The sequence below is a fragment of the Siniperca chuatsi genome, linkage group LG1, assembly GCF_020085105.1.
Source record: "Siniperca chuatsi isolate FFG_IHB_CAS linkage group LG1, ASM2008510v1, whole genome shotgun sequence".
Lineage (NCBI taxonomy): Eukaryota > Metazoa > Chordata > Actinopteri > Centrarchiformes > Sinipercidae > Siniperca > Siniperca chuatsi.
In genome coordinates this window covers 22,302,096-22,313,686 of record NC_058042.1, presented here as the reverse complement: position 1 = coordinate 22,313,686, position 11,591 = coordinate 22,302,096, and the positions used below count along the sequence as shown (strand labels likewise).

The 11,591-nt window shown below is 40.8% G+C and overlaps 1 protein-coding gene across 1 annotated transcript in view; it reads left to right on the top strand.

Annotated features, from left to right (window-relative positions):
* Positions 1-799: 799 nt before the first annotated feature.
* The window catches only part of ush2a (Usher syndrome 2A (autosomal recessive, mild)), a 222,921-nt gene continuing 212,129 nt past the window's right edge, over positions 800-11,591 (top strand). The window contains 5 exon segments of the mRNA XM_044199324.1: positions 800-1,171; positions 1,957-2,763; positions 3,445-3,659; positions 3,914-4,132; positions 8,601-8,769. Coding sequence (XP_044055259.1) covers positions 2,137-2,763; positions 3,445-3,659; positions 3,914-4,132; positions 8,601-8,769 — 1,230 coding nt within the window. The 5' untranslated portion in view covers positions 800-1,171; positions 1,957-2,136.

The following is an 11,591-nucleotide window of genomic DNA, read 5'->3' as shown; positions in this document are numbered from 1 at the left end:
TATCTCCATGTGAAATCACAGTTTATTCTGCTAAGTGACTATAAGCTATGTACAGGGACCATCACTAATACTGAGCTTGTGACTGTTTACCTATATCATTTTTGGGGACATTACATAGACTTACAATCATTTCCTGGATACTTACCCTAACCCTAACTATAACCTTAATCAACGACACAAAAATCTGCCTTTTCCAAATGGGGACATGGCTTATGTCCCCATTTGGACAAGCCATCCTCAATTAACTGGTCTTGAGTCTGAAATGTGTCTCCGAAGGTAGCCTAAATCAGACCCACACACAACTAGCCTAACACACAAGTTACTATTGCAGAAATTTAAGCAAAAAGAGTTAACAAGGTCAAAAGAATGGGTAAGATAAATAAAACAAAGGCATGAAGCCTATGCAAAACCTATTTGGAGTTTTTAATTTTAGTTTGATTACTTTTATTTGTTTTGATGAACTGGAGTTATTAAAACATGTACTCCTTGGAAAATCTTAGTTAATATGTATGTAAAGCAGTCTAGTTTGTAGAAAGTGGTCAAATATAGGTTGTGTCGATGTATGACAGCACAACTGAATTATAGATGCAACACGAATCAATGATCGCAGTCTATCCATACATCCATCCTTTTCATGGTTCTATGTTTGTTTTGTTTGTTTTTCTCATCAGTGCCATAATGTATTAGGCCTACACTCTTAAATGGTGATGCAGTATGTTAGTAAAAAATAAATTTGACTGATAGTCCACCTAATGTTTTCCTACCCACACGTTCTTTGGCCGGAGCAGACCACGGTTGCCTAGCGACGGCAATAGCGTTCCTGTTTCCTCTGAGAGCCACTTGTCTGAAACCCAGACGCATCCCACGTAGGTGGGGGGTAAAGCATTAGTACCAGGCAGGGGGTAATTAGGCTTTTTAAATCGCATATTATTGCCTTGCTGTCACTGACAATCTTTAGCATTCTGTAACAGATACAAAACGGATATGTCGCACTGTTTGTTCTCACGGCCCCCCCAGGGCTCTCAAGTTTCCGTTACTTGGTTCTCAACATTTTAACGTTGCATCATCGTTACTTTGTGCCCAATATCCTGCCGCCTCGAGCGCTGCTGGTCAGATGGCGTCTCGCGGTAATCTCCTTAGCACCGCGTGCCGCATGTTCTGAATGAGAGAGGTAAGACAGAGAGAAAAACAAGGAGCTTTGTCAAGTTCAGTTGTACTGTCATTCAGTTTTTCTGTCGAAGCGTGGGCTAGAACGACGGACAAAATAATTCATGTCATGTTTGGAGAGGACTATTTTTTCTACTATCGCTGACAGACAGGTGTGTGGAGTAATACAGGTAGTTTGTTTTGCTCGACTCATGCCAGAGCAACAAGTTGAATGTATCTGACGCTGCACTTGTGATGGGGATAGAGCTTTGTGCTGGGAATCCACAACAACAGGTAACCACGAGGAGCTACTAGATATTTTAGCATGTTACAATATCTGCATAGATTTACAAATTTGTACGGCATATAGTACCTGTTATTAGATACACCGTGGGCTTTCCTATTTTCTAATGGACATTGCAGGCAAGAGGGTCCAAGTAATTCAACACTAGAGATGACTGCTCTGCTGGCCTCTTTTTGTGTCAAAATGTGAAATTGAAGCTGATAAGTATTGTAATGAAGAGAGCTTTGGCCTAAGCTTCAATTTCCAACAAACTTATGTGAAAAAACCTGGAGGCCAGATGCCAGAGGAAAAAGGGCATGTTTAATTCAATGGAAAAGGAAGAAAATGGGAAAGCAATGTAGCAGTATCAGTTGAGCTGTGCCTCCATCAAGCTGTACATGATAGTGTAGGCTTTGGCTAGGGAATAGCCTGCATGGCATTTCACTCTCCTCAGATTTGTCTCATGTTGGATTTTGGTCTGACTACATCTCTCTTTCCTTCCCTCCTTCTCTCTTTTCCTTCTCTAGATTGTGAAATCCTACCTATCATGTGAAGGCTTTGGTTGTGGTTTGTGTGTTGGTGTGGGTGGGTGGGTGTGTGTGTGTGTGAGGGACAGAGACAGTGTAACAGAGAGCTAAGCTTTGTAGCCTCACCCTAAGGGCACTGGACTGTAAAAAATGTCCCTGTAACCCTGGGACCATGAAACCATGACAGTCATCACTTATTCAAGCGCTGCTGGAATGCTTCAGAAAGAAATCCAGGTTCTTGAACATCCCTCTGCCTCCGGGAATGTTCCACAACCCCTGTCTGAGATTCTAGAACCTCGGACCATGCTGGACCCCTCAGAGAATACGATTCTGGAATCTTGTGGGGTCAAAGGCCAGAGACGGGTTGAACAGAGTAACGATGACGACGGAAGAGCAAAGGGAGAGAAAGCGAAAAGGAAGATACAAACATGGGAGAGAGGAGTCAGCAGAGAGAGGATGAAAAGAGGAGGGAGAGAGGAGCAGTGTAACGTAAGGAATACATGCAACAAGGAAGTCAGAAAAGACCTAAAAAGTGGGGGGGAATGCATGGAAGGAAAGGGCAAGAGCAAGAGAGGTGTCTCAGGGATTCTGTCTGCAGAAACAAAAGTCGAAATCAAGCAAAGGGAGAGAAGGATGGGGAAAAGGAAGAGGTGGCCTGTTTTTTCGAGGCCATTTCACCTGAAAAACATCACTGAAGGACAAGTGAAGAGAGGGAAAAACATGATGAAAGGGATGAGGTGGAATCATATCTTCCTCTGGTTAACTCTCTTCCTCTTCAGCCTGTGTCCAAACCCTGCTTCATCACAGGTAAGAATGGCTTTCAAGAGCAAATTCTGATTTTAGATCCAAAGACTGTGAACTAGTTGTTAACCGACAATGTACTGTATAAGACTTATTTAATGACTATTAAATAGGCCTTTTTCACAGCAGACAGTTTGACTTGTCATAGTTGGAAAATCACTGGTGTCACTAATAACATTAACGATTGCTCTTTTATGTCCCAGTAAGTCATGACAGTGTGACCCATTAATTTTGTAATTATCACCTACCCTTTCCCTACTGTGACATGTCAACATGTCTTCCATGTAAATGGCCTATTGGAAGCTACAAATGAATTACAACAATACATACAACAAATATGTACAAATATGTATCTCTTTTTTTATTGATGTGTATTATTTGTATTGAAATCACCTGTCCTAATATATTTTAAATGTACTGTATACATACAGTACATGTGATGGTATGAGATTTGTCCACAATATGGATTATATGGATTATGTTATATCATAACCCTATTCTATAAACCATAGGCTGTTTCCTTTAATGGCACTTTGAATTGCTAAAATGGCATTATAGGTCATTATTGTATTCAAGTGTCTCAGGTTGCTGCTGCCAAATAAGTACTTACAAATAAGTAAAAATGGAAACAGACCCAGAATAAAAAGATAATTAATACTTAAAAGATAATACCATCTTCATTCTTAGGGAAATTTCCCGCAAATGGAGAACATTGCTGCCTTCAAACCCGTGACCACCTCTCCGGCTCGATCCACCTGTGGGGTTCCAGAGCGGAGCAGCTACTGTCAGTCACCATCCTCCCAGACCGAGCTGGTGACATGTTATCAGGCGTTCTGTGTCCAGGAGTGTCCCTATAGATCCTCCACACCTCCGTATGCCCCCCTGCTACTGCCTGCACACAGGTACGTAGATGAAAGTCATAGTAATGTTATTATGTTATTTTAGAAGGCTATATCTTATATTGTGACCTTTGACCTTTCAGTCCACGTAAAATAAAAAACCTGACTTAGCTAGAAAAATAATTTTTGGAGACAACATAATAGATCTCTTATAATAACTGATTTTGGAGTCTTGCATATATTTGCAAGGGATATAAAACACTTTTTAAGGTCCTTTTTTGTGAAAAAATATTTATATTTAAACTGTATTCAACCAGGGGCACGTGTATAACTGAAGACAGTAATGACACTCGTCCTGGGACTCAGACAGAGACTGGAACCACTACCAGTTCAGAGGGGGTTTCTGGTGGATCCAGTAGTGTGCTGTTTCGGCCAGTCCAGGATGGATGTCTGGTCTCTCCCCCCTCACAGAAACTAGGAGCGTTGGGTTCCCTTACCCTGGCATTGTGGATAAAACCAAGCTCTCCTGGAGAGATGTGAGTTTAACTTTTGTAATTTCTAAGAAATGAGAATGATCTGTCCATTGCATAGTTGGAGGTATGAGGCCTTCTTTTAATAGGAGCCACTTGATGTCACTGATTTTTTTTAATTGAATTGAATACCAGTGTGACCTTACAGTACATACAGTATACTGTGCATTACAAAATATATAGATAGCTAAGATCCATCCATCTATCAATTATCTATGTATTTCTCTCTGGAGAGTCCAGTAAATTCCATGCAGACAGAAGTAAATGTGCTGTATCTATAAATTACATCTCTTTCCCTGTGCGAAGAAGCAAAGTGATCATGGCAGCCAGTTGGTGTTTTATATGTGTGTGTGTGTGTGTGTGTGTGTGTGTATAACAGTTCATGCAGTAACTTTCATATGTTTGAAAAATCAGGTAAACTGTCCTGGTGTTACTCTTCACAGCCTGTGATTCATTATAGACACTACACAACTAGAAATGCTTCAAAAATTGTGCGAAATTCTCTATTTGCCAGGGATATGTGGTATAGATAACTGATGGATAGATTATGATCTCAGTACAAAAGATGAGCCTCAAAGACACATCAGACCTCGGAGTTTCATTTGGCACAGCCAATAAGAGCAATAATACCATGTCATGTTATATCTAGCAAGCTTTGTTGATACTGTATTGGTTAGAGAAATGGCTAATAGCTCTAACAGTTATAGGTCTCTAGGTAAAGAAGCTGACAGCACACATTGCCTAGTTAGAAACATGTTGTGTCTCACTCAGCTGTGCTCTTTAAAACTGGATCACAGCTCAGGTACCCCAAAAGCTGACTCGGGCCAGAAAACGTGGTGAAAAACAGTCTTAATAGGTAAAAAGGCATGATAACTGTTGGCAGTCAGACCAGGTGAAAAATCCAGAGGGCTATGGCAGACAGGTACAGGTAGGCAGAAGGTAGTGATGGCTGGTGGGCAGGTAAGGAATGGAAGGTCTGGATTGACAAGGAAAGGTTAGTTTATACAACACAGAGTATCTGTTAAAAATACTATGCATATTACAAAACAAATGATCAAGAAACAGTGTGTTATTCTATATACCTTTTATTTAGTTTGAATGTTTATTACAAATTTCACACAAATTTAGAGATGGTGTTTATTTGTTGTCCATCTGTCTCACAGTGACATTAAAAGAACTGGCTCCAGTTTGATGCCCAGAGCGGTTTCCCATTGTGACCATGTCCTCTCCCTCTCTATAATGCTCCTTGTTTTTTCATAGTAGTTCTTACTGTACTCCTTGTTCACAGGTGAAGCGTTGTAAGGCGGCAAGTGTTTCTCAAGTTAGAGTTGTTTTAGAAATTCTACTTTATGTAAGAAAATGAAAGAGTGAGAAGAAATACCAATGTAGTAATACAGATAGAGTTGTTTTGATTTTGTGGTATTTTGAGGATATATTATTATGTATATATTAAAATCCTTGGAAGCTCAGTCAACAGAAAGAGAAATGGGTAATAAATATTTGTGTCATTGGAAGCTCAGTGGCAGAAAAAAAAAGTAAGTATGAGAAACAATTACTGATGTACAGTATCAGAGTAGTCCAACATTATCCTGTGCTACTGATGTAATTTAGCTCCCTGCTGGAAACACACTGCTGCCATAATGTAAAGTCAAATGTCTGCGCTGATATGATACCTTATATTTTCAAGCATTGAAAACAAAGTGAAAGCCCTGTGATATTGATCTTATAACAAGGAGCAATCAGGTCAGGTCTCGTCAGGTCAGTATCACTATCAGGAAATGTTAGCCAACAACCTTCTGTCATGTCCTTAGACATGTTGTGTGTGAGAGACTGGGGATAAGAGTGTGCTGGTATTTTTCAGGCAGGGCTGGGATGGTGCAGAGTTACACACACTCCGATCAGCTTGCAAACACACATTCACACACACAAGGCCCATGCACACAAAAAAGGGATCAGTTGACTCTGCTTGGCAACCCTATCTCCTCCAGCATACAGCAACACTTAAAGTAGATTGCTCGAACAACATGAGATGCTTTGTCATGAAACTAAAAATAGGCTAAATGTGCATAACGTCTTGGTTTGTGTTTGCTGGTTGAGTGTTTGTTAGAAATGTAGCTAGTAAAAGAGTATTCCAATGATTTACCATGTCACTTCTATAATTTTGTTGAACTCAAGTTGGACACTTTAAAGCTAAAACCATCAAAATCGATGCAGCAGAACCAGAGATATCATCTTTCTTCCTCCTTGTCAAAACATAGCGCCCACATTACCCACAATGCAACTTAAAGCTACGGTAGGTAACGTTGGAGAAACTACCAAGAGACAGAAAGTATCCAACGGAAAAAATCCCACTCCCTCCCTTCAGGCCTCCTTTGGTTGGAGGTTCCGGTGCATTGTAGCTGCTAATGTAGCCTTGGGCCGTTAGCCTCAAGCAGAGATGAGGAGCGGGCTACAGGTCTGGTGAGCTCACTTCTATTTAACTCCACACCCCTGGATTGCTTTCATTTTCAAACTTGTAGTCTTCTACCCCAACTGACGATGTCTCAAGTGATGTCAATTTATCAGATTTCACACAGCTCCCTTTGGAGAAACAAAAGACTTTATACAACTTTTTTCACATATGCAGTAGTACTCCCCAAGACCTGTAAACAGACTTTGATGTTCAAAATCTGTGTAATTAATGTAGCTGTTGTCATAAATAACTACCCTTTTGACAGATTAGCTAAATTACTTTAGAAGTAAAATTATGTAGTGAAATTTAATATGTCGTTTAATACGATCAGAAGTGGTTGGCTCCATCTGGACAAACAAAAGGCATAACTCTGTGAGAAAATAATTTCGTGTTTGTGGATGAAACAAACATTTTTAAATAAGCTGTTATGGTTTTGTTGGGCTTTCATGAGATAAAGTCTGTCAACATTCACATATTGCACAATGTGCTGAAAAGATAAACGTTACTGATAACTTTGCGGCGGTGACAGTTCTGAAGAAAGACCTAATACAATATTAGACAGGTTGCATGTGTATTCTAGTGACTCACTGGATGTTCAGTTTAAATGTTGATGTCACTTAAGTTGAACTCCTGAGAAGGAAAATCCAATAGATCAAATCACTCCTTTAAATTTCATGCTGTGATTTTGTTTGTGAAGTTGTCTGTCTGGGGACTCAGATGACAGACAAGTCTTGTTGTCTTGGTCTGCCGAACATGACACCTGTATGGCTGAATGCATCTGAATGGAAGTAATATTTCTCCCCCCCTCTCTCTCCCTCTCTCTCTTTCTGCTACTGTAGTTGGCAGTCTTTTGTTGTAGAGACGATCATGGCTGCCATCAAAGAAGCCAGATGAAAGGAGGTCTCTATCCTCACCTCTGTCCATCTCTCCTCACCTCTCTCTCTTTGTCTCTCCCGCTTTCTGTGATTTCCCATCCCTCTCCTCGTGTGAACAATGAACAGAGCCAGCCACCTGTTCTTACAAACCGTAGTTTTTACTATACCATGGCTTTACTTCCAGAAACTGATCATGAAGTTATGTTTATGTTGTTTGAGGATTCAATTCTTTGAATAGACATTTATTTTAGGTTGGCACTGGACCTTTCCAACTATAGTTGAAACAGATAAGCCAACAGAACATTTATCGACCAAAAGTTTACTTGTTCCAGCTTCTCAAATATGTGTATTTGCTGGTTCTTCTATTCTTCTATGATAGAAAACTGAAAATCTTTGGATTTAGGACTTTTGGTTGGACAAAATAAGCCCTTTACATTGGGCAGCTTGGGCTCTATGATTGGCATTTTCACTGTTTTCTGACATTTTATAGACCAAATGATTAAGCAGTAAAAAAATGCAGATTAATCAATAATGGTTAGTTGCAGCCCTGATTTAAATCTGGATTCTTACATTCAAGTTAAAACAATTTTGACAAGAAACATTTTCACTGTAAATCAAATATTTAGTTGTTGTAAGTAACCAACTTGTATTTACTATGTTCTAGTTCTTATCTTCACTCTATTTTTCTATCTCTTTGTCTCTCCCCACAGGCACACAGACACTCACATGGATGTGCAGACATACATACATATAGTCTTTCTCTCATGCATACATCTATCTGTGATTTATGGGGTATGTGGCTCTGGGTTCATAAAAGCCATGATTTCCCATAAAATGTCAGTGATGGTGGTTAATATGACACGTAGAGGGTGTGTGTGTCTCTTTCTGCACCCAGTGTAGCAGCTGAAAGCTAGCAGTCATGTAAAATATTGATATTCCATGTGTAAATGTCAGAATGAGAGACTGCCTGTAGTGGCGCTCAACTCCATGGGTTTTGGAGTCCACTCTTCCTCCAGAGTTAAGTTATTACAACTTATCACTGCCAAATATTGAAATGGACTGTTTGGACTGTCTATTTCTGCTGAAATAATTGTGTTCTTTATTGTGTGTGTGTGTGTGTGTGTGTGTGTGTGTGTGTTTCTCTCAGGATGCTGCTGGAGAAGAGCTCAGGGGAACAGTTGTTTTATTCTGTGACAGTGTCCGAGCAGGCGGTCACCCTGCGGTATGGTCTGTCCAGCAGTCAGACTCCTCTGACTGTCAGCTTCAGAACAGAGGGGAGGCTTACACTGGAAAGGTGGACACACCTTGTTTTGCAGGTAACAAATCTCAAGGGTTTGGGGATCCTGATGGTGGCATGACTGCCCTGTTAAATATACCATAGTTGGTCACTATGAGAGGCACGAGATTATGAGCATGTATTTTATGTCCATCCATAGGTGTGTTTCCGTGCATTAAATTTAATCATTATACCTTAGAAGCACTGTCAGGTTTGTGTTTAACTGTTGTCATAAGGGTTGTGAAAGCAGAATGGTCTCTTTACTGTCTCTCTATCTTCTTCTCTGTCTGTTTGTCTTTCATTCTCTCTTTTTCTCTTCCTCTCTTCAAACTTGTGGTAATTATACTGGCAAACATCTGCTTTGGCCCAGCTGCGGGGGCCAGGGGCACACACATACACAGACAACATTTAAAAAAACCCTGAAACTCTTTGATTTTGATCTGTGGTTATTTTCTATGGTTAAAAGGTTTCTAATTTGTGGTTCCTTTCAGATTTTTGTGAATAACACAGTAGTACTTTGTTGTCTTGTAATTCAGAGGTTGTTCTGGTACACTGGAGATTCTGTAGATAAAAGTGGGTGCATCCAGTTTCAGTATCAGAATGTGAGGATGATAATTAAATAATTGTTCCATAGTTTAGGATCAGTGATAGTAGACTATTTTACAGCTAAACGTTGCATATGTTTGTGTTATTATGGAGAACCTTGTTGCATGTCTGAAGGAGTGCTGAAGATGAAAGTAGGTAAAAGGAAAAAATATGAAAAAAACTTCATACCATAAAATTCAATTAACAGCCCAAGCTTTTATTTACTTCAGTCACTGAACTCAACCTGCCTATATTTGGGACACGCGTCTATATGGGACAAGCCTTTAATTCCTTTTGCACAAAACTCTTCCTTGCTGAACAATTGAATTGTGGAGAATTTAACCGATCTAACAATATGTAGCATGTCCATATTGACAAAAGTTTAAACATTTATATTTGTATGCGTGATCTAAGCAGCTTAGAACTAGCTCAAGTGGGCGACCCAGTGGGCTTTAAAGGGACAGTTCACCCCAATCCCCAAAGGAACTATTTTCTTTCTACCGATAGTTCCTACATGAAACTGCTCATAACAAGGTCTGTGGTTTATCTTGAGTAACCGAGTCATGATTTCTGGAAAGAGACATTGCTACTGAGTTTTCAATTGTATTTATTTGGCACTTAGATCACCACAAGCTGAGTGCCGTATAGTCCCGTTATATTCAGAAAATTCAGACATCTCTATGACCGATATCTCCAAAACTCGGCAACTCACACCAAAGCAATCTAGATGGTTAAATAGCACTACAGGTAAGAGGAAAAGTATGTATTTTTGGTGGGGGGGAGGTCATGCAGCCAAGGGCCATGGGTTGAATTCGTACCCGGGCCGCTGTGGTAAGGACTCAGCTTTGCACATGGGGCGCCCCTGGGGCTTGGCTACGTTTTTATGGTATTTACCATTATCATAGAACCGTAGAAAATTGCAGATCTGTGGAAGATTTGGAAGACTTCTGGAAGTGGTGTATGTAATATAACAATGTATGTATTTGTTTTTTTTCTTTGGTGTTTTCTTTCCTTTTTTATTTCAGAACCAGTTGACCTAAGTGGTACATCAGCTAGAAATTTCAAAAGGTATCAACAGTTAGAAATACAAGGCTGTCATGAACAAAAAAGGCTTTCATTAGCTCTGATTATTCTAAAATGGCAGCTAGTGAAGTGGAGAGTCTTGAGGCCCCGTGTGTGTGTGTGTGTGTGTGTGTGTGTGTGTGTGTTTCTGGTTCGTTGAAGAGTATCATTTTACAGATTACTCCATTGGACAATCTTTCTTTTTCAGCATCTCTGAATAACACCAGGGCTACTAGGGGTGAAAACACAGTCACCATGACAAGCCTTATCACTATAAGTGTCTGGAACTTAAGTTGTTTGTTTTTCTACTTTTAATCTGTATAATCTTTGGGCCGAATTTTTATTTGACCTGGAAGGAATTTTAATAGGCCTTATTACACACCTTTTTATTGCCCCTCCCTGGCTCTATGACACTGCATCGATAATGACATATATATAACATATATAATATAGATAATTATATATAAAAAAAACTTTGTCCTTCACCCTCCGCGGGTGGTCTCATCCTTCGAGCTCAGGTCCTCTACCAGAGGCCTGGGAGCTTGAGGGTTCTGCGCAGTATCTTTGCTGTTCCCAGTACTGCACTCTTCTGGACCGAGATGTCTGGTGTTCTTCCAGGGATCTGCTGTAGCCACTCCTCCAGTTTGGGGGTCACTGCCCCGAGTGCTCTGACGACCACGGGCACCACTGTTGCCTTCACCTTCCAGGCCTTCTCCAGCTCTTCTTTGAGCCCTTGGTACTTCTCTAGTTTCTCATGTTCCTTTTTCCTGATGTTGCCATCACTTGGTATCGCCACGTCAACCACAACGGCTTTCCTCTGCTGTTTGTCAACCACCACGATGTCAGGCTGGTTCGCCATTACCATTCTGTCAGTCTGGATCTGGAAGTCCCACAGGATCTTGGCTCGGCCATTCTCTACCACCTTTGGAGGTGTTTCCCACTTTGACCTCGGGGTTTCCAGTCCATACTCAGTGCAGATGTTCCTGTACACTATGCCAGCTACTTGGTTATGGCGCTCCATGTATGCTTTTCCTGCCAGCATCTTACACCCTGCAGTTATGTGCTGGATTGTCTCAGGGGCCTCTTTGCACAGCCTACACCTTGGGTCTTGTCTGGTGTGGTAGATCTGGGCCTCTATTGCTCTGGTGCTCAGGGCCTGCTCCTGTGCAGCCATGATGAGTGCCTCTGTGCTGTCCTTCAAACCAGCCCGCTCTA